Source organism: Canis lupus, chromosome 10 (genome assembly GCF_048164855.1).
Source record: "Canis lupus baileyi chromosome 10, mCanLup2.hap1, whole genome shotgun sequence".
Lineage (NCBI taxonomy): Eukaryota > Metazoa > Chordata > Mammalia > Carnivora > Canidae > Canis > Canis lupus.
The window spans coordinates 27,251,563-27,275,603 of record NC_132847.1 but is presented as its reverse complement, the minus strand read 5'-3'; the positions used below and the strand labels follow the sequence as shown (position 1 = coordinate 27,275,603).

The 24,041-nt window shown below is 41.2% G+C and overlaps 1 protein-coding gene across 3 annotated transcripts in view; it reads right to left on the bottom strand.

The window, feature by feature from the left end:
- KDM3B (lysine demethylase 3B) overlaps positions 1-24,041 on the bottom strand; it is a 76,561-nt gene that overhangs the window by 16,463 nt on the left and 36,057 nt on the right. For all 3 annotated transcript variants that reach the window (XR_012037914.1, XM_072841187.1, XM_072841186.1), the window contains exons 8-13: positions 19,260-20,496; positions 18,151-18,352; positions 13,731-13,945; positions 12,666-12,818; positions 2,253-2,360; positions 452-579 (exon numbers count right to left, since the gene is read on the bottom strand). Coding sequence is in view for 2 of the 3 variants with exons in the window: in XM_072841187.1 (XP_072697288.1) it covers positions 452-579; positions 2,253-2,360; positions 12,666-12,818; positions 13,731-13,945; positions 18,151-18,352; positions 19,260-20,496 (2,043 nt within the window). In the remaining variant the exon portion in view is untranslated. The remainder of the gene's footprint in view (positions 1-451; positions 580-2,252; positions 2,361-12,665; positions 12,819-13,730; positions 13,946-18,150; positions 18,353-19,259; positions 20,497-24,041) is intronic.

Sequence of the window (24,041 nt, the reverse complement as noted above, 5' to 3'; positions counted from 1 at the left end):
CCTCTCTGGAGGCCTGGGATTGTTTTCAGGGTAGAATGATCCCAGCTCAGCAGGCCAATCTTCATATTTCTGTCCTCAGTACCTAACATGACAAGGACAGGGACCATGCACACAGATAGGACTGCCTTCCCAGTAACCTTTTCTATACACTTCACCTATACAAGGACACTGAAGTATAAATCTTGACAAGATGCAGATAATTTTTTTTGTTCTTTAGCAACCCTTCCTGAATTGCTTTTAAAGATGAATGAAGAGAAACTCATACCAAGCAGAGGGAATTCAAACCTGAGTAACTTTTTGGGGGCTCCCTCTAGATAGACTTCTCCATCCCCTAATTCCTCAAATATCCTGCAGTAGCCTAGGACAACACAGGTGACAATGGGGCATTTCACAGTACTAAGTAGTAGTCTCTCTCACTTATAATCACATATAATCACATATGCCACTTTACCTGTGACATCCCATTGGTGACAGCAGGTCTCAACACAGATTTATTTTGCCGACTAATACAAGGGCAGTTTGCTTTTATTCCCCACTTGCCCCGGGCAGCATGTACCATGTCTCCAATATTGTAAAGAGCTGGAAGAAAGACAGCAAAAACCAAAGCCTCAGAATGTTTTATGTGCCAGGTATTGTCCTAAGGATCTCATTTACATTATCTTCCTCAACTCTTACCACATTTCATTGAGGTAGCAGCTTTTATCCTTAATTATTTGGAAAAATATTTTATTATTATTATTAATTTATTTTTAAAGTAGGCCCATACATAACGTGGAGCTTGACTTCACAACCTTGAGATTAAGAGTCACATGCTCTAACAACTGAACCAGCCAGGTGTTCATGAAGATTTTGTTTTTTAAGTAGTTACTATACCCAATGTGGGGCTCAAACTCACAACCCTGAGATGAAGAGTCACACACTCTGCTGACTGAGCCAGCCAGGCAGCCCATACTCCCAATTTTTGATGATGAAACTGATATTCAGAGAAGTTTACACATCATTTGCTGAAGTACACATAGTTGGTAAATGGAGATACTAATACTTTAACCTAGGTATACACAGCCCCAAAGTTCTGGGTACTCCATCCATCCATGAGAGACACAGAGAGGCAGAGACACAGGCAGAGGGAGAAGCAGGCTCCATGCAGGGAGCCAGGTGTGGGACTCTGGGGTCACGCCCTGAGCCAAAGGCAGATGCTCAATCACTGAGCCACTCAGGCGCCCCAGTTCTGTGCACTCAACTACTAAGCTACACTCTCTCCCTCTTCTAGTAAACTTTAACAAGGTGACCTGCAGGAGAAACTCTAGGAGTAGATTCCTTAGTGTTCGGGAGCATGTAAACATTTTGAATTTTTACTTGAGATTTATATATGTACTTAAATTTTACCTAACAAAAAAGAAAGAAAAGAGAAAGTGGGGGGAAAAAACAGACCAATGTAAACTTAACACGAACCGAACCGTTAACCAACGCTTAGATGAGTAGGGAGCAGGTATCTTAGCAGTGCACTGAGGGAACTCTTCTGCTTGGAAGCCCTGGGGTACAAGGATCCAAAGAGCACTCACTCCCTGCACTCCCTGCACAAGGATCCAAAGAGCACTCACTCACACAGAGGAGAACACAGGCAGTATACTGACCGTTTTCAATGTGTATGTGTTATTGGAAGTATGGGAGCTGGACACAGCCTTTCTGGAGGAATCACTGAAGTAAGCTGGGGCTGTGACATAAACATGACCATCCATTCCTGCTGTTAAGCTCCCTTCTTCAAGGATTCAAGAGGTTTGATTAGCTTCAGCTGGATTTTTACCAACCTAAAATTAAAGGTCTTTCTGGAAGCACATGGGACATTTTCTATTCTGGTCCTGCCTAGCACAGGAATGTAAAATGTTACGTGGAAAACTATCCAAGTTATCCAACCAGAAAGGTGAGACAAAGTGTGTGCACTGGCTGCATAATATCCAACACATATCCAAGATTCAAATGATCAGAAACATCTGGGGAGGCTTAACAAAAATCAGGCTGAGATAAACCATTTCACCAGATTTTATGGTATCTGAATTATACCTCAATTAAATTAAAAACACTTTTCCCCATCAAAGTTTTTTTTCTTCAATAGATTTTTTAAAAGCTTATTTATTTAAGTAATCTCTACACCCAGTGGAGGCTCAAACTCACAACCCCGAAATCAAGAGCCACCACTCCTCTGAGCCAGCCAGAGCCTTTCTTTCACCAAATTTAACACAGAACTCCCTTACCTGTGCCAGGGATGATTTGTGTGGGCATGAGATTCTCTGGTTCATGGGACTGCCCCTTTGCACACTTCAACCAGGAGAAAACTTCTTCATCACCCATCTCTTCCGTCTCTGAAACAGAAATGAAATGACTTCATTTATTTTACAAGGGTCACAAGATATATTCCTCTTTGTGAGTCAGAGTTTCAGATCCTAAAGGCCAATTTTCTCATGGGCCAGAAAAGATAACAAATAACTTAAAAAAAATCTGCTTCACTGATTGTTCTTTATTGTATCTACATATAAAAAAATGCAGTAATTTAAAGTGTGCACTTTAATGAATTTTGGCAAACATATACAGTTGTTATAAACACTACCACAATCGTTATATAGAACATTTCCATCTCTCTTCCTCAAGTTCCCTAGCCTTTTCTGGCCGCCATTGATCAACTTTCTAATACTAATGTTTTGTTTTTTCTAGAATTTTATATAACTGGAAGCATACAGTATACAGTCATTTGTGTTGGGTTTCTTTCAAAAAGCATGATTTGAGACTTATACATATTACTCATGTATCAGTAATTCATTCCTTTTTATGGCTGAGTACTATTCCATGGTATGGATATACTTTATTATTACTTTTATTTTTACTACTCATTCGCCAGGTGGTGAACAGTTGGATTGTTTCCAATTTGGGGCTATTATGAATATTATGGGGCTATAAACATCCAAGTATAATCTTTTGTGTGGACACATTTTTATTTTTCACAAATACCCAGAAGTGGGATGGTGGATAATTTGTTAAATTTATGTTTAAATTAAAAAAAAAATGACCATACAAGTTTTCCAATGTGACGGCACCAATTTGCATTCCTACCAGCATTTTTAAGAGTTCCAGTTCCTCCATATCCTTGGCAAGACTTGGAACTGTCATCTTCTAAAATTCTAACCTTCCAAGTGGATATATGGGTTTTTCACTGTGGTTTTAAATTTCCTTTTCTTAATGAATACTGATAATTTTTTAAATGTACTTATTTTCCATTGATCTCTCTTCTTTGATAAAGTATCTGTTCAAATCTTTCACTCACTTAAAAAAATTTTTTTTAAAGATTTTATTTATTTATTCATGAGAGACACAGAAAGGGAGGCAGAGACACAGGCAGAGGGAGAAGCAGGCTCTATACAGGAAGCCCCATGTGGGACTCGATCCGGGGACTCCAGGATCACGCCCTGAGCTGAAGGCAGATGCTCAACCACTGAACCACCCAGGCATCCCTGGGTTGTTTTCTTATTGAGTCATTAAAAGGTCTTTATGGTGGATTCAAGTCCTTTAAGAAAATATGGGATCAGTCAATCTTTTCTTGCAATTTGTGCCTTGTCTTTTTATTTACTTGACCTGTCTTGTGAAGTGGAAGTTTTCAAATTTGCCAATTTTTCTTTTGCTTTTTGTGTCCTATCTAAGCAATATTTATCCAACCCAAGGAAACAAAGATCTTTTATTTTTTCTTCTAGAGGTTTTATAGTTTTATTTTTTTAAAGGTTTTAATAGCTTTAGCTTTTATGTCTAAGCCTATGAGTTAGCTTTTAATATATGGCCTGAGTAAAAATTGAAGTTCATTTTATTTGAGTATGGACACACAATTATTCCAGTACTATTTTTTTCGAAAGAACTTTCTTTTCCCCAATGAATTATTGGGGCATCTTTGTCAAATATCAGTTAATTATATATGTATGTATATTTCTGTTCTATTGTATTACCACAGTGCCTCGATTCCTGCAGCTTTATAAGTCTCAAAGAGTAATATAAAATCTTCCAACTGCCTCCTTCTTTTTCAAAATTATTTTGATTATTCTACTCCTTTGAATTTCATATAAATTTTAGAACCAGTTTGTCAATTTCTACAAAAAGGTGTACTGGATTTTGATTTGAATTACATTTAATAGATCAATTTGGAAGAAGTGACATCTTAGTACACAACCTTCTTTCTATGAATATGGCACATCTCTGCATTTATTTAGTCTTTTTTTCATTTTTCTCAGAAATATGTTGTAGTTTTTAAGGTATGCGCTTTTTGCATATTGACTAAATTTATCCCTACATCCTTCATCTACTACTGTAAATTATATGGATTTAAAAATTCAAATTCTAATTGTTCATTGACTGCATATAAAAATAGAATTGATTTTTGTTGAGTTTGTCCTGCAGTCTTGCGAAATTCTTGTAGCTTTTTTGTAGATTTCTTGGGGTTTTCTTTTCTTCTTCTATTTTTTATATAACCTCTACATCTGGGATGCCTGGCTGGCTCAGTTGGTAGATGGTGTGACTCTTGATCTGGGGGTTGTGAGCTCAAACCCCACAGTGAGTGTAGAGATTACTTAAAAATAAAATCTTTTTTTTTTAGATAATTTATTTATTTATTCATAGAGATAGAGAGAGAGAGAGAGAGAAAGAGAGAGAGAAGCAGAGACACAACACAGGCAGAGGGAGAAGCAGACTCTATGCACGGAGCCTGATGTGGGACTCGATCCAGGGTCTCCAAGATCACGCCCTAGGCTGCAGGCAGCGCTAAACACCACCGGGGCTGCCCTAAAAATAAAATCTTAAAAAAAAAAAAAAAAAAAAGACCACTAAGTTAAAAAACCAAACCAAAACAAATCTCTTCACCCAGTGTCCCCATGATCCTGAGATCAAGAGTCAGACACTTTTCCGATTGAGCCAGCCAGACATTGTACTTGGGATTTTCTATATAGATGATATCACCTGAGAATAAAAAATATTTTACTTTGTTCTAGTCTATATGCCTTTTCTGGGGGGTAAGGGGGCATATGCTTTTATTTCTTCATGCTGGCTAGTAACTAAGCTTAGTGTTGAATTAAATTGTAAAAAAGTGGGTACCTTGCTTTGCTCCTGATCTTAGGGAGAAAAATTCAGTTTTGCAATACATAAGATGTTTCTACCTATACCTAGGTCCAGTGTTTTTTTCACCCTTTATTTCTTTATCACTCCCTCAAAGACCTTTCTAGATATATGGATTTTTAAATATTTTATTTATTTATTCATGAGAGACACAGAAAGAGAGAGAAGCAGGCTCCATGCAGGGAGCCTGACGTAGGACTCGATCCCGGGTCTCCAGGACCACACCCCAGGCCGAAGGCAGTGCTAAACCACTCAGTCACCCGGGCTGCCTCTTTCTAGATATTTTTTGTAATTGTGATACCCATCCCAAGAAAACAGAATATAAGATATACTGTGTATCTGTTTATTTGTTCCAGTTTTTGTTTCATTTTCTTTCTCTTGGTTTTTTAAAGATTTTATTTATATATTCATGAGACAGAGAGAGGCAGAGACACAGGCAGAGGGAAAAGCACGCTCCCTGCAGAGAGCCCGATGAGGGACTCAATCCCTGGACCCAGGATCACAACCTGAGCCAAAGGCAGACACTCAACCACTGAGCCACTCAGGCATCCCTTGTTTCATTTTCCTACTTCTTTAAAATTAATTGCTTTATGTTTTGATTTTGTCTCTGCTGTTGGCTTATTAGCTATATATATCTCTTTGTTACTGTTTGCTCTACGGTTTGTAGTATCTCTAACTTAGCACAGTCTATCTTCAAATATTATACCCTTCTTCACACACAGTGTGAGACTCTTATAAAACTATTTTTCCATTTCCTCTTTCTTTTATGCTATTACTACATATTTTAATTTTATAGACCATATAAACGCCACATTACATTGCTACTTTTCCTTTAAGCAACTATCTTCTAAAAAGATTATGGGACACCTGGGTGGCTCAGTGGTTGAGCATCTTTCTGCCTTCAGCTCAGCGCATGATCTTGGAGACCTGGGATCAAGTCCCACATCGGGCTCCCTCTCTGCTTCTCTCTGTGTCTCTCATGAATAAATAAAATCTAAAAAAAAAAAAAAAAAAGATTAAAAATAAAAAGTTTTTTGTTACTCACATATTTATCACACAGGAAGTTCTTCATTCCTTCAATGCAAATCCAAATTCCATTACTGTATCAGATTTTTTCCTGAATAACTACCTTAGAGAGTATGAATCTGCTGAGTATGACTTCTATCAGCTTTTCTTGATCTGACAAACTATTTCACTTTCATTTTTGAAAGATATTTTTACTAGGTATGATTTTTAGGTTAGAAGGTTTGTTTGGGGATCCCTGGGTCGCGCAGCGGTTTGGCGCCTGCCTTTGGCCCAGGGCGCGATCCTGGAGACCCGGGATCGAATCCCACGTCGGGCTCCCAGTGCATGGAGCCTGCTTCTCCCTCTGCCTGTGTCTCTGCCTCTCTCTCTCTCTGTGAATATCATAAAAAAATAAAATAATAAAAATGATTAAAAAAAAAAAAGGTTTGTTTGTAGCACTTGAGAATATTGCTCCATTGTCTTCGAGTAAAGAGGGTTTGGAACAAGTTGGCTGTCAGTCTTACCTTTGTTACTTTGTATATAATGCCTTTTTTCCCTCCTGTGATTTTTAAAAATTTATTATTTATGATAGTCATACAGAGAGAGAGAGAGAGAAAGACAGAGAGAGAGAGGCAGAGACACAGGCAGAGGGAGAAGCAGGCTCCATGCACCGGGAGCCCGACGTGGGACTCGACCCCGGGTCTCCAGGATTGCACCCCGGGCCAAAGGCAGGCGCCAAACCGCTGCGCCACCCAGGGATTCCTGATTTTTTTTTTTTTTTAAGATTTTATTTATTTATTCATGAGAGACGGGGGTGGGGGGGTGGGGGGTGGGCAGAGACACAGGCAGAGGGAGAAGCAGGCTCCATGCAGGAGCCCAGGGTGGGACTTGATCGTGGGACTCGATCCCGGGACTCCAGGATCACGCCCTGAGCCAAACGCAGACGCTTAACCGCTGAGCCACCCAGGAGTCCCTCCATTCTATGATTTTGATTTTCTCTTTATCACTGCTTTTCAGTAGGATGGGTTATGATTTGGTTTGGTGTGGTTTTCTTAATGCTTCTTCTGTTTGAGATTCATTGTTAGATTTGTGGTTTTATACCTTTTTCATTAAATTTGACAAATCTATGGCTTTAGTTTTTGTATCTATCCTCCCAGTGTTTCTCTTTCTGGAACTCCCAACAATTACATGTTTGGTAAACTGCCTGATACCACTTGATAGTTCAACAAGGTACTCTTCAATTTCTAAATTTAAGTCTGTCTTCTCTCTGTGTTTAGTTTTGGATGGTTTCCATTGTTGGGTCCTTAAGCTCTATTCCTTCTGCAGTGTCTAATTGGCCATTAACCCCACCTAGTATACTTTCCTTGAAGTATTTTTCATCTCTACATGATTCACTTGGGTCTCTTATGTATTTTTCCTTTCTCTACTCATCATGTTCATGTTTCCCTTTTTGAAATATGTCTTGAAATATGTTTATATCACTTATAATAGCAGCTTTAAGGTCCTTTTATAGTAATTCTATCATCACTGTTATTTCTGGATTTGTTTCTATTGACTGTTTCTTTCCTCCAAATTACTGGTCATATTATCCTGCCTTTTTGCATACCTGATTTTTCTTTTATTTAAAAAATTTTTATTACTGTAGTTGACATAAAGTTGATCTGTTGAAGTAGTTTCAGGTGTACAACATAGTGGTTTGATGATTCTATACATTATGCAGTGTTCACCATAAATGTAGATGCCATCTGTCACCATAAAATGTTATACAATGTTATTGACTATATTCTCAGTGTCATACTTTTTATCCTTTTGACTTATTTTATCACTAGAACTTTGGATCTCTCTTTTTTTCTTTAAGATTTTATTTATTTATTCATGAGAGACACAGAGACAGAGAGAGAGGCAGAGACACAGGCAGAGGGAGAAGCAGGCTCCATGCAGGGAGCCCAATGTGGGACTCGATCCCGGGTCTCCAGGATCATGCCCTGGGCTGAAGGCAGTGCTAAACTGCTGAGCCACCCAGGCTGCCCAACTTTGTTACCTCTTAACCCCTCACCTCCCACTGCTTCCTTTCAAGCGATCACTAGTTTGTTCTATTTATTTATGAGTTTGTTTTACTTAACTCGTTCACTCTAGTTTTTATTATTTTTTAAATTATTATAGTATTTTTGGAGAAATAGCAAGCAATAGAGGAAGAGCATGTAAGTGGGGGTGGGAAGGAATGGCAAAGGATGAGGAAGTGAGAATCTTAAGCAGGCTCCAAGCCCAGGGTAGTGCCTGATGTGGGGCTCAATCTCATGATCCTAAATTATGACCTGAGCAGAAATAAGGAGAGTTAGACTCTTAACTCACTGAGCCACCCAGGTGCCCTTTTATTATTTTTTAATTAAAAAAAAATTTTTTTTTAATGTAGTCTCTATGCCCATTGTTGGGCTTGAACTCATGTCCTCAAAATTAAGACTCACATGCTCTACTGATTGAGACAGCTAGGTATTTTGTTTTTTAGATTCCACATATAAGTGAAAAACGTGTTATCTGTCTGTCTTAATTTCACTTAGTGCAATACCCTGCATGTCCATCCACATTGTTGCAATATGTCCTTCTTTTTATGGCAGAATTATTCTATAGTGTATATGTAGTTGTATATGTATATACACACATAACCCACACATATCTTTATCCATTCATCTATCGATGGACATTTGGGTTGGTTCCTTATCTTGACTATTGTATTTTTTTTTTAAGATCTATCTATCTATCTATCTATCTATCTATCTATCTATCTAGACAGAGAGAGAGAAAGAGAGAGAGAGAGAGAGAGAGAAGCAGAGACACAAGAGGAGGGAGAAGTAGGCTCCATGCCAGGAGCCCAACACGGGACTCAATCCTGGGACTCCAGGATTGTGCCCTGGGCCAAAGGCAGGCGCTAAACTGCTGAGCCACCCAGGGATCCCCCTCTCTTGCCTATTGTAAATAGCAATGCAGTAAACATTGGGGTGCATCTTTTTGAAATAGTATTTCCATTTTCTTTCTTTTTTTTTTAAATTTTTAAAATTTATTTATGATAGTCACACACAGAGCGAGAGGCAGAGACACAGGCAGAGGGAGAAGCAGGCTCCATGCACCGGGAGCCCGACGTGGGACTCGATCCCGGGTCTCCAGGATCGCGCCCTGGGCCAAAGGCAGGTGCCAAACCACTGTGCCACCCAGGGATCCCAGTATTTCCATTTTCTTTGGGTAAATACTCAGTAGTGGAATTACCAGATCACATTTATTTATTTATTTATTTATTTATTTATTTATTTATTTAATTAATTTATGATAGTCACACAGAGAGAGAGAGAGAGCGGCAGAGACACAGGCAGAGGGAGAAGCAGGCTCCATGCACTGGGAGCCTGATGTGGGATTCGATCCCGGGTCTCCAGGATCGCGCCCTGGGCCAAAGGCAGGCGCCAAACCGCTGCGCCACCCAGGGATCCCCCAGATCACATTTATATGTTTAATTTTTTGAGGGACCTACATATTGTTTTCAACAGTGACTCTATTAATTTACACTCCTACCTATAGTGCATGAGGATTCCTTTTTCTTTACATCCTCCCCCAAAACTGTGATTTCTTAGCTTTTTGAAACTAGCCTTTCTGACATGTGGGACATAGTATCTCATTGTGGTTTTTGTCTGCATTTACCTGGTGAGAATGATGTGGAACATGTCTGCGTGTGTCTGTTGGACATCTGTATGTCTTCTTTGAAAAAATGTCTACATAGGTCCTCTGCCCATTTTTGAAGCAGACAGGTTTGTTTGTTTTTTTGGTGTTATCTATATAGTTTAGAAATTAACCATTTATTGGATATATCACCAGCAAGTATCTTCTTCCATTCAGAAGGTGGCCTTTTAGTTTTGTTGATGGTTTCCTTTGCTGTGAAAAAGCTTTTTATTTTGGTAGAGTCCCAATAGTTTATTTTTCTTTTGTTTCCCTTGCCTGAGGAGACATATCCAGAAAAATGTTGCTAAGGCGAGTGATTACTGTCTGTGTTTTCTTACAGGTGTTTTATAGTTTTGGGTCTCACATTTAGTTTTTAATTCATTTTGAGATTACTTTTGTGTATGGTGTAAGAGAGTAGGTACGATTTCATTCCTAGCATGTAGCTGTCCAGTTTTCCCAGCACCATTTACCAAAGAGATTCATACCTGATTCTTTTTTTTTTTTTCCCCCAAAGTCAACTGTATCCCTAGCTTTGGGCTCAAATTAATGACCCTGAGATCAAGAGTGGCATGAGCTAGGCAGGTGCCCCCAGATTATTCATGGTTGAATGAAGAGCTTTGTGACTTCAATGTTTCAGAGTACTGGATTTTGTTGTGATCCTTTAAAGAATGTTTGGTTTTAGTCTAGTGCAGTTAAGTAACCTGCAGATCAGTTTGATCCTTCCAAGACTTGCTCTACACTGTGTTATCTCCAGAGCAGCCTTTATTCTGGGACTACATTAATCCCACTGTCAAACTGTGACCCTTCTGGACTCTACTTTTCACTCTGGCTGGTAACAATACAAATGGTAAGTTCTGGAAATTATTAAGTCAGTTGCTTTCTGAATGTTCCTTTTAGGGCCTCACAGAATATCACCTCATATGTGTGCAGATCACTATATAGTAAAAAACTGAGGTGACCTCTCTGCAGACCTCTAGTATTCTCTGTGCAGCTCTACTGTCTTTAGCATACTGCCTCACTCTTAGACTCTCATCTCTGTCTCAGCTCAGTGAGATTGCTTTTCCATCTACTACAGCCTGGAAACTGCTTATAGGCAGTAAATTGGAGAAACTGTAGAATTTGTCCTGTTTCTTCCTTTCTCTTAGGGATCATAGGTTCATGCGGCCTGCTGCTCAAGGTCTAAAACCATGGTTTCATATATTTAGTCTGGCTTTCTCGTTTATGGCAAGAAGGCAATTCCTATAGAAGTTGACCTTTCATGAGCAGAAGTGGAAAATCTGATAGCTATTTAACACATAGTACCTAGTAGATGTCAGGCCCTGTGCTAACCACTTTAAATACACTATTTCATTTAATTTTCACAACACTGCTGTGTTTTAAAGATGAGGAAATTGAAGCTTTGAGGGTTTAAAAAACTAACCCAAGAGACCACAGCTGGTATAAGATTATATAATATATATAATATTAAGATTACATATTAAGATTATATATTAATATTAAGATATATAATAAGATTATACCAGCTGTGGTGAAAGTAGGTTTCAAATCCCAGTAGCATAAGCTTTAAACCACTGTATTCCAATGGCTGCACAATTATCTCTGAAGAGGGAAGAGTGAGGAGGTTAAGGGGCAAGAAGGTTTCTTGATAAAAAGTAAGATAAGGTGAGGACAGAAGGAAGCAAAAGATTATTCTTGAATAGCCATTTCTTCAAAGATAAACAGAGAAAACAGAGAGCCAATAAACACATGAAAAGATGCTCAACACTATTTATAGTCAGGGAAATGCAAATCAAAATCACACAATGAGATAGGGACTCCTTCCTAGCCACTATGATGGTTATAACCAAAACGGCAGACAATAATAAGCTTCGGTAAAGACGTGGGTGGGGGGAACTGGATCCCTCGTGCATGCTGGTGGGACTATAAAATGATGTAGCTACTTTGGAACACGACTTTACAGTTCCTGAAAGGGTTAAACACAGAACTGTCATATAACTCATCAATTAAACTCTATAGCAAATACTCCAAAGAAACAAAAACCTATATTCACACAAAAACCTGTACACAAATGTTCATAGTGTACTTTTCATAATAGCTCAAAATGGAAACAATCTACATGTCCACCGACTAATGAATAGACAAACAAATGTAGTATATATCCATACAATGGAATATTATTTGGCAATACAAAAGAATGAGTTAATGATATGTGCTATAACACGGATGAAGCTTTAAAATAGTATGCCAAAGTGAAAGAGGTCAGTCACAGAAGGCCAAATATTGTATGATTCCATTTATACGACACGTACAAAACAGGTAAATCTACAGAGATGAGACAGTAAGTAGATTAATGGTTACTAAGGGCTGACAGAAAGAGAAATACGGAGGTATTGCTGATGCGTACAATCTTTCTAGAGCAACCACAGTGAAATATGATAGTGGAAATGGTTTCAAAACCTTGAGAATATACTAAAAACTTTTGAATTGTACACTTTAAAAGGGTGAATTTTAGGGCATGTGAATTATACCTCAATAAAGAAGTTATTAAAACACACACACACACTCATACACACACACACACACACACACACTCACACACACAGCAAGGGAAGGTAAAGAATAACACTTCTTGGCTTCTTTTAGCCTGCTGAGTTAGGCTGGAATACTGGCAATTGTTAAAGGCCTCACAATGCAACAAAAATGAGTGAAGCTAAGCAGTTCAAGAGGGGGCACAAACCCATTCTGGCTTCAAGTCCCATACCTCCAATGACAGGTTACCTTTAGAATTGAACAGGACAATATTTGCTCACCACTGCGTGGACGGCTTTTTCTGAGCCTGTAACAGTCAAGGCAGACCCCAAATCCACATTTGCGACAAACCCAGTGGATGTTGAAGAGAGTTGTTTCACATACATCACACATTTCCCGTACACCACGCACTGCTCGCTTCCATGCCACTTTCTCTGGTGGAAAGAGGAAGAGAAATAATATTGGCATTGATCATCCTGAACAACAAGCAAAAGACCCAGACCCACTGACTGCTACTCGAACTGTTTTGTCCAGCAGAAAAACTCAAAAATGCAAGAAGTTAGTGCTTCTATAAATATGGGATGCCTGGGTAGCTCAGTGGTTTAGCACCTGCCTTCAGCCCAGGGCCTGATCCTGGAGTCCGAGGATGGAGTCCCGTATCGGGCTCCCTGCGTGGAGCCTGCTTCTCCCTCTGTCTATGTCTCTGCCTCTGTCTCTGTCTCTCATGAAAAAAAAATAAGTAAAATCTTAATAAATAAATAAATGTATGTATGTATGTATGTATGTAAGAGAAACAAAATGGAATTGCTAACATTTCTGAACAAGTGTCAGTGAAAATAAATGCCATGTTGTTACTTAAAATAATGTAAAAATTTCGATTTGGGGGAGTTGGAAATAAGAGGACTCTTCACTTGAAGTGTAGGGAATAATTTCATAGTATAATTTTCCTTGGCGTAGAAATAGGGTACAGTATCTCACAGACATAGAAATATCATAAATGTTTGAATAACGGTGGGTTCCAGGTGTGAAACATGGTACCCAGTAGTGCTTCATTTATTCACAAACCATGTAATATCACTTACTATTATAAAGTGGTTCAAAGCAAACTGAAAATATTCAGTGACCCAAACCCAGACAGGGATCAAGGAAGGAATGAGGTCTGCTGGATAGTTAGGGCTTCAGATACTTTTTTCAGATACTTTTAGTTTGCTACAAGAAAACTCTTGTCAGTCTTAATTCATCCACAGAAAATTCCATCTGCCACTCCTTCCACTCCTCCTTTAAGCAACAGAAAATGAAAGTTCCCAAGTAGGAGTGCCTGGAAAACAAGCAAGAGGGTGTCTTACGGTGTGGCTCCACCATCATCATGGCCTCTTTCTCGGACATCACCAGCTGGCAGAACTGGTCCCCAACGTTGGCCAGGATATATTTTGAGGTTTCTAGGTCTATCCCTTCTGCTAGGGAGGAAGAGGGAATCCACAGGTTCATGGCATCAGGGTCACTTTGCTGGGGACTCAGAAACCCCTCCACACGGAGTACCCCCTTCCGAGTGAAGATCAACCTGAGACAGGAAGGTAGACAGTCAAGTACATGCAAACTAATACACACCTAAAACCCTAGGAGCTAAAAACATTAAATGAAACTTAAAAGGAATCAGTGTGTTTTAAGAATTTTCACCCTAGAGGGATCCCTGGGTGGCGCAGCGGTTTGGCGCTTGCCTTGGGCCCAGGGCGTGATCCTGGAGACCCTGGATCGAATCCCACGTGGGGCTCCCGGTGCATGGAGCCTGCTTCTCCCTCTGCCTATGTCTCTGCCTCTCTCTCTCTCTCTCTCTCTCTGTGACTATCATAAATAAAAAAAAAAAAAAAGAATTTTCACCCTAGAGCGTATCTGGCTGGCTTAGTCAGAAGGGCATGCAGCTCCTAATTTTGCGGTTTTGAGTTCAATACCCAAATTGGGTGTAGACATACTTAAAAAAAAAAAAGGCATTTCCACCCTATTTGACCAACATAGTATGCATTCTCTGCACTAGCAGAAAGGTTTGTGAACACTTAGTTATATCTGGATTCTTTAAAAAGCTACCCTCAGAAATGTTTTTCAGTTTCTTTACTTGCCTGTTCCACCTATACACCCATACCACTGAACGTGACCAGAGGAAAATAGCCATGTTCACTGTCACATTTGAAATTCATGTCTATCTATGTCAAGTGAGCCCTTCATTTTGCCTTACAATCACAATAGTTTCCTGGTACACACTCCCTCTTCTAGGTGCCTGTTTCATATCTTCACTTCTCATTTCTTTCTTGTTTTTAAAGATTTTATTTATTTGAAAGAGAGAGAGAGAGAGACTATGAGCGGAGGAAGGGCAGAGGGAGAAGCAGAGTCCCTGCGGAGCAGGGAGCCAGATGTGGGACTCAATCCCAGGACTCTAGGACCACAACCTGAGCCGAAGGCAGATGCATAACTGACTGGGCCACCCAGGTCCCGTTCACCTCTCTCTCTTTTTTTAAAAATTTTTAAAAAAGATTTTATTTATTTATTCATGAGAGACACAGAGAGAGAGGCAGAGACACAAGCAGAGGGAGAAGCAGGCTCCCTGCAGGGAGCCCAATGTGGGACTTGATCCTGGGACTCCAGGATCACACCCTCAGTCAAAGGCAGGTGCTAAACCGCTGAGCCACCCAGGCATCCCCCCGTTCACCTCTCTTTTCTAACCTCTTTAATTTTCCCCATGAAGACCTGGCAATGTATTCCACTGAGAAAAATACAAAAAGCCAGAAAAGATATCCCCAAGTCCTCATCACCATACTACTGGGCCTTCCTGCAATTGGGCCCATGTTCCATTTGACCTGCTGCTGCTTCTGCTGCTAGGAATGAGCTAGATTCTAGACAAGACCAATCTCTCCACCTATATCTGGAGACCTATCCTCTCCACTTGCATGGGCATCATACCATATATTCTCTTTTCCCGGCTGAGCATAGAACCCGATGTGGGGTTCGATCCCAGGACCCTGAGACCATGACCTGGGCTGAAGGCAGATGTTTCACCAACAAAGCCACCTAGGCGCCCCTACAGCAACATTTCCTCAGTTTTCTATACTGACTGTCACCAGTTCCTCTTCTCTTTTCTCTTACTCTACTCTAGTCAGGCTTTCCCTCACCAACATAACCAAACTGTTTTTGAAAAGGTCATATCCCCCATTAAATCCAATGGTCACTTTTAGTTCTCATATGGCCTGACCCAGTCCCCAGTATTTGCCATAGTTCATTACTCCTTCCTAGAAATACTTTCTTCGCTTGCCTTCCAGGATACATCACTGATTGTTCTTTCTCCATCTCCTTTACCAGCTCCTTCTCCTCTTTCCTGTCTCTCCACGTTGGAGAATTCCAGGATTGGTCCTAGGAATGCTTCTCTTCTCTACCTACACTTGGACTCCTTCAAGGTTCTCAAGTAGACACAGCTTTCAATACCTGGTGGTATCCAAATATTTAACCTCCTGCCTGGACTTTCCCCTCAACTTGAAAGTCAAGTTTCCAGCTGCCCTTTCAATATCTCCATCTAGAAATCTAATAGGAGGCTCAATGGCTAAGCATCTGCCTTTGTTCGGCTCAGGGTGTAATTCTGGGGTCCTGGGATGGAGTCTCACATCAGGCTCCCTGCAGGAGTCTGCTTCTCCTTCTGCCTGTGTCTCTGCCTCTCTGTCTCTCATGAATAAATAAAATCTTAAAAAAAAAATTTTAGAAACGTAATAGGCATCTCAAATTTAACATGCCCAAATGAAAAGTTCCCATTTTCTTCCCCAAACCTGTTTTCCCCCAAGAAATCTTATCAGTAAATGGCAATTCCATTCTTGTAGTTTTTGGTCAAGAGCTGTAGAATCATCTTTGACTCCATTCCTTCTTCCAAACTCCATATTTAACCCATCAGAAAATCATGGGAGTTCTCCCTTCAAAATATATCCTTAGGGGTGCCTCAGTAGCTCAGTAGTTAAATGCTCGACTCTTGGAACTCTTGGCTTTGGCTCAGGTCACAATCTCGGGGTCGTGAGACCGAGCCCCATGTCAGGCTCTATGCTAAGCAAGGAGTCTGCTTGAGGTTCTCTCCCTCTGTTCCACCCCAATAAACAGACAAATAAAATCTTCAAAATATGTCCTTTAAAAAAAATAAAATATTTTATTTATTTGACAGAGAGCGAGTGAGCACATGCAGGGGGGAGTGGCAGGCAGAAGGAGAGGGAGTATTAGGCTCCCTGTTGAGCAGTGAGCTGGATGTGGGGCTTGACCAGGACCATGGGATCATGACCTGAGCTGAAGGCAGACAACTTAACTGACTGAGCCACCTTCTCAAAATGTATCGTTAATCCAATCAGACTCATCGCAAGGCAACCATCATTTCTCACCTGGATAATTCCAACAGCATCTTAATTTCTCCATGTTTCTGCCTTTGCCTCAACATAATCTATTCTCAAGAAGGTAGTAACAGTGATCCTTTAAAACATTCCTGTCACTCACCAGCTCAAAACCTTCAATGGCTTCTCTTTCAGCACAAAAGCTAAAGCCCTCAGGAGTATTCCTTTAAAATATGGACCTATCATTAACTCTGTAACTTCAATTCCCCCGGCTCCCACTCTATCCTTTAGCCACCCTAGCTCCACAAACACACCAGGAATATTCCAGCCTCAGGACAGTTGCTCCTGTTGTGCCCTCTGCTTGGAATACTCTCCCAGAACAATGTGTGGATTACTTCCTCACCTCCTTTAGCCTTTACTCAAATCTCACTTTCTCAAATCATCCTATTTAAACCGTAGCCTCTCTAAACCTCTCGTCACTTCAATCCTGTTTCCTGTCTTTATTTTTCTCAGTTATTATCAGGTAACATGCCATATATTTAATCTTTCTCCCTTTATCATCTGCCTCCTCAGTAAACCTCTTAAGGGATGGATCTTTATGGTTTTATACACCACTTAATCCTCGATGCCCACAACACTGTTCAGTAAATATTTGCTGAATGAGTGAATCCACATGAGGATAAAACATTTGGATTTATTTTAAAAATTAAGAATTCTTTAAAGATCATTTAGAAGAAATTTGTCTAATTTATCAAGCAGAAGAAAAGTGACTATATATCTGGTGTCTGGTAAAAGCAGGGGATATTCTCAGGATTTTCATCAGTTATCTCTATTTCAAAGACACTTATTATCTTCTAATCTTCCTTCCCCTTCTCTTGGAGACTCAAGTTACTCTAGCAGCAAAGAGGAATAAGTGGTCAGACAGATAGATCCATATTACAATATGGCATCCTTCTGCTTATACCATTTTCAAATGGAGCCCAAATTAGGAATAACTCAGTGAAGCTCAGGGGCCAGCAGCTGGGACTGTTAACTTCTGTTCCTTAAGGACAAAGCCACCAAGTCACTTTACAATCCAAACACCTGAGTGACTCCTATGGCAGAGCCTCAGTGAAGACTCAGAGCAAAGCAGTTAAGGAAAAGATGTGAGACAGGCTGGGATGTCTGGGTGGCTCAGTGGTTAAGCGATTGTCTGCGTTTGGCTCAGGGCATGGTCCTGGGATTGAGTCCCACATCAGGGTCCCCACAGAGGAGCTTTGCTTCTGCTTCATCCTCTGCCTCTCTCTGTGTCTCTCATGAATAAATAAACAAAATCCTAAAAAACCCCATGTGAGACAGCCTTACAGGTTCAGAGAAAGAGCAACAGTTATGTATCACTAATGGAAACTGGGAAGGAGATGGAGATGGGTCTGGGTACCTCCGGAAGTGAAAGAAGCGGCAGGCCACAGTGGAATCATCTTGCTCCTGTTCTTTAAACTTCCGATACCGCTCCAGGCGGCACTCCCGACACTTGTGCAGGTGAGGGGCTACATTGATGCATGACCCATCCTGCAGGAAAGGCTCTCCGGACTGCTTCAGCTTCTTTACCTTGCTCACATCTTTCAGCACTGACTGGCCAACTGTGACAAGGGAAGGAGGAGAAACAATTGGTCATGAGTGGTATTAATAAGACCCAATAACATGATCTTCCCGGAGATGAATTCTTGTTCTGACCTGGCTCACTCTTCCTTGCCATGGCTGGGCTTGTGCCTATCGTGTTCATCCTTGACAGAAAGGGAGGGAGGAAAGAGGCTTCAACTGGAAGCTAAGGACCATGGAGAGAATTTGTGGCAAGGGCCCCATTACAAGGAAACAACTCTGGCATGGGTGAGGAAAACCCAAGAAGGTAGAAGGAAGCCATTTGCCTCTAGCCTCTGGGGATATGACTGTTTTACTAATCAACAACTCCTATGTCCCCACGGGACACCAATTCCTGATGTTAACAGTTACTTTTACTATTAGACTTTCTCTTAGATACTTGCGCTTACACAATTCTGGACCATAGCTTTGCATAGGACTTAATGGCTTTTGGAAGAGGTGTTAAAACCCTATATATGTAACAGAGTGAAGCAATATGAGGGGTGATTCTTTTTGCTTAAACAAGTCTATGGGAAAAAAAAGTCTATGAAAGGCTGCTATGTGAGAATAAAATCCAATACTCCATAATACCTCTAAAGTAAATTAAAGAAGATGAGCCAAAGAGAAAAGAAAAAGGGTTGAGAAAAACACCAGGAAAGAGCTCCTGACCAGAAGGAGTACCAAGGCTCCTCCTTTGTGGAATTATCATTACACAGGTAGATCTCCTTCTTTAGTAAGGATGCTGGTTAGATGCAATCCTGCCCTGAACCAAAAAGTCTGAGGTGCGGCCTCTATTGGAAGAGGAAATTATAGAACTTTCCATCAAAGAAAGGACTTCTGCCCAAGAGCACAAAAGGCATTAAAGGCTAGTGCCAGAGCCAAGCCAATGGATAATCCCAGCAAGATCACCTTTTAGGGGGGCAGTCCGCGGCCGGCCCTTTGGAGCCTGCTTCCCTTTGCCTTTGCCCAGCAATAGCTCAGCACTTCGCTCCCCATTGGGGCCCAACTTCCCCATCAGGTGCTCTGGAATCCCCTTCAGGCCAGTCTTGGCCTGCAGCTGCTCCTCAGAATCGCTCAAATCCGACAGGTCACTGTTGGTACTGGAGTCCGAGTCCTGTCTGCAAGCCAAGCTTCGTTCATCCAGTGAGAACCTTTTCACAGCTTCAAAAGGAGCTTTGTTCTCCTGTGAAAAATCTGCTGGGGAGGACAGAAAGCTGCCTGAGTGCCTGCCAAAGACGTTACTAAAGGTTTTGAGGAGGGGATTGTCCTGCTGCCCAGGCCCCACAGTTGGCCTCTCCTCTGTGGGGCTGGAGGAGAGAGTAGGCATCTCAATGGGCTGGGTGAGGCTGCTGGTGGGCGAACTGGAGCGGCCATTCCCCATGGCAGAGAGGCTGGGACCCCCGGTGGTAAGAGCTGAGCCCAGAACACCAGATACCAGTTTAGAGGAGTCAGTTGTGATGAAGAGGGTTTTCTTCTTTGCTAAAGATGCCGAATCTGTAGAGGAGTGAGCCTCGGGCCAGCTGGGTGCTGCCTTAGAGGTGACTGTGGTAGCAGAGGAAGAGCTACCCGATGCCTGAGATGCAAAGCTGCTGAAAGGGCTATGTTCAACTTTCTCCACAAATGCCAGGAAAGGGTTAGAGGGCTCTTCTCGGGACAGTTTAGGGGGCTGTAAAAATAGATTTTCATGACTCTCTGGGGTGCGGGTATTTAGGAGGCTCCGTGGGAAGGCTGGCGTGAGGGTGGGCATGGACTCTGCAGGCACCTTCCGGTCCACAGAGCTGCCAGCCTTAGAGCCCGATTTAGGGTCTGCTCCAAGAGTGGATCTGCCTTTACACAGGCTCTCAAGGCTTTGTTTGAATGAGTCTCGACTGGAGGAATCATCAGCCAAACTCTCTGAAACGGTAGTGAAGTAGTTACTGGTAGGTAAAGTTTGGGACATGCATTGAAAAAACAAGTTTTTAGAGAGATCAGAGTCTTTCTGAGACTCTGGTGCAGAGCTACAGCCAAAAGAGAAGCCCAAAGGTTTGTTCTCTGTGGCTAGAACCCCATTGGACTGGCTCCTTCCACTTCCAAAAGTTAAAGGTTGTGATGAACTTGGGAGAGGTGCTCCAAATCCAGAAGACGCCAGAACAGTATTTCTTGAATTCTGAAAAAAAGATAGCCTGAGTTAGTGATGCTGGTTTTTCTGGACAACCTTATTGTTTCTTCCCTGGACCTAGGCCAACGTTTCTTGTGGGTCAAATCAACTTTTCTCTCCTACAATTCCATGAAAATTGCTCTTATAACTACATTTCACCAGCATTAGGCAAGGAACCTGCCACAGACCACACAGAGGGCATCTTTTAACAAGGTGAGCTAGAGATAACAGGATGTCATTCATCCTGCCATTCCTTTGGTTGTTAGCCAAGTGGCTGTCAAAGCACTAGGAGGCTGTGTAGGCTTCTTAGTTTCTATGTGGAAATGAAAACACTACCAGGAATTGAAAGAAAGGGTTCTTGAATACACAAACATGAGCTTTCATTGTGACATGCATTTGGTGGCCCTGTAATATTAATTTACTTCAATGATCTCAGCTATCATCAAAGTTCTGATTTATTTAAAAGTTTTGTTTTGGGACATCTGGGTAGCTCAGTGGCAGAGCGTCTGCCTTCAGCTCAGGGTGTGATCCTGGGATACGGGATTGAGACCCACATCGGGCTCCTTGCAGGGAGTCTGCTTCTCCCTCTGCCTGTGTTTCTGCCTCTCTCTCTGTTTCTCACGAATAAATAAATAAAATGAAATAAAAGTGTTTTGATTTATTTAAATTAACAGCCCATCTTACAAAAGTGACTTCAGTCCCATGACAATGAGGAAAAATATTCTTTATTAGTCTGAAACTCCGCAAGATGGACCATGTCAGATTTTGGCCATTTGAATCCAAATCAACCTGAAAGTTGAGTATTTCTTTCAATTAAAGTTAGACCTAAGGATGTTAAATTATAGAAAGCACACTTATGAGGTGTCTAGGTGGCTCAGTCGGCTAGGCATCTGACTCTTGATCTTGGCTCAGGTCTTGATTTCAGGGTTGTGAGTTCAAGCCTCGCTCAGTGTGGAGCCCACTTAAAAAAAAAAAAAAAAAAAAGGAAAGAAAAGAAAAAGGAAGAAAGAAGGCATACTCATTACTGAACTCTTTTGTTATCATTAGATTCCAAATAGCCTCCAAACAGTAAAACGGTAGATACTCCTACATCCACCAAACAAAAGCATTCAGCTTAACAAATTAGCTAATGAAAAAACATTTTCCTTTTTTTTCACCTTGAAATTGTTAACTTCTGCATGTGGATAAAAGGTGTGTAAAAAGGGCAGGTTTGGGATCCCTGGGTGGCGCAGCGGTTTGGCGCCTGCCTTTGGCCTAGGGCGTGATCCTGGAGACCTAGGATCGATTCCCACGTCGGGCTCCCGGTGCATGGGGCCTGCTTCTCTCTGCCTGTGTCTCTGCCTCTCTTTCTCTCTCTGTGACTATCATAAGTAAATAAAAATTAAAAAAAAAAAAAAAAAGGGCAGGTTTGCTTCCATATATGTACACAGAGAGAAACCTCCATTAACAGGTCTGAACACTTAAAATTAACTTGCAGGTTGTAGAGGACATACTCTTTCTCTGTAAAATATTTTATTTATTTGAGAGAGAGAGAGAGAGAGAGACAGACAGACAGACAACAAGCAGGGGGGAGGGGCAGAGGGAGTGGGAGAAGCAGACTACCCACTGAGCAGGGAGCCTCATGCGGGGCTGGATCTCAGGAACCCCCCCCCCCCCCCCAAATCACAACCTGAGCTGAAGGGAGATGAACTGAGCTGCCCAGGCACCCTGAGGATGTTATCTGTTAACATTCATTTTATTCTTTTTAAATTGTTTTTAAAAAGACTTTATTTATTTGACAGAGAAAGAGAGAGAGAGCACACGCAGGGGATAGTGGCAGAGGGAGAAGGAGAAGCAGGCTCCACAATGAACAGAGAACCTGATGACACAGGGCTCCATCCAGGACCTTGAGATCATGACCTGAGCCCAAGGCAGACACTTAACTGACTGAGCTACCCATGTGCCCTGATCAGTCATTTTAAAGCATTGGTAACAAAAACTATTCCAGGACTGCTTAATGGCTTCCTTCTGGAGTGATAAAATTTTTTGTAACTAGAAAGTGAAAACAGTTGTACAACATTGTGGATGTATTAAATACCACAGTATTATAACACTTTAAATAGCTAAAATGGTAAATTTAATGGTTACTCTTCCACAATTAAAAAAATTATTACAGAGGCACCTGGGTGGCACAGTTAGTTAAATGTCTGGCTCAGGTCATGATTTCAGGGTCCTGGGATGGAGCCCCATGTAGGGATCCCTGCTCAGCAGGAAGTCTGCTTGACAGGATATACTTCCTCTCCTCTCTGCTCCTTTTCCTGCTTGTGTGTGTGCTTTCTCTCCTAAATCAATCAATCAATCAATCAATCAATCAATCTTCAAATTATTCCAGATATTCAAAAGGGCTATTGTTAAAAAAAGGGGGGTGAGGAGGAGATTGTTTACTTAAGGTGTTCTTAAATACGCAAGAGGAACCTACATTAGGACTTTATCTGAGGGTGGAACAGAGACATGAGAAACAGGAAGGCCACCTAAGGCTTGCCTCCAGTTGATATTTGCTACAGAGGTTGTCTTGGCATTTTAGAGTTAACAACTTGGAAGTTTGTTTAAGGTAAACTTGAAGCCCAACATGGGGTTTTGGGGGTTGGAGATCAAGAGTCACATACTCTCCTGACTGAGCCAGCCAGGCACCCCATTATTCTTTTTCTTTTCCTTCCCACTAATCTACAACTATTGACTTAAAACCCCTCCCAACAAAAAAGAGAATAGAAAGACACAGCCCTAAGGATTGGCTAGCTATTGTTTCTTTCTTCTTCTTTTTTTAAGACTTTATTTATTTGAAAGAGAGAGTCAGAGTGAGCATAAACGGAGGGAGGGGCAGAGGAAGTAGCAGACTTCCCGCTGATCAGGGAGCCTGATATAGGGGTCTGATCCCAGGATCCTGGAATCATGACTTGAGCTGAAGGCACGTACTTAACCAACTGAGCCACCCAGGAACCCCTGGCTGTTGTTTCACTAGCAGAATTTGGCCAGGAGCCTTGACACCTGCATGACTCCAAGGATCCAGCATGGGTAGCTCAGGTTTCACTACTAAAGTTACCCTTTAAAAATAAATCACATGAATGAAAAATAATTTGGATGGCCTTTCATTTTCCTTCAAATGATTAAATTTTAAATCCTCTTCTTATAAGAAAGTGATGACAAACTGATTTCAATTTAATTTTTAGGGCAAGAAGTTTCCTGGGGGCTGTGTCCCTATTTTAGATTTGACACCATAATGGAAACATCCATTTCTGTACTTTTAAATCAGATCCCAGGAGAATACCTAGGCTGACACACTACTAAAGTCACTGATACAGTCACAGAAACTTCTCCAACCTCTTCAGAAAATGCCCTTTGAAACCATATTTCCTCTATCCAGCATTGCTACCCCAAGAATAATACCATTCAGTGGGCTTCCTCTTGTAGCATATAAAACTTAGTCTACTTTGTAAATCCCCCTTTACATCTATACCGTCTTTGACATGGAGGGGATTTTAATTAATTTGAGCAATACGTTGACAGAGGAAATCCAC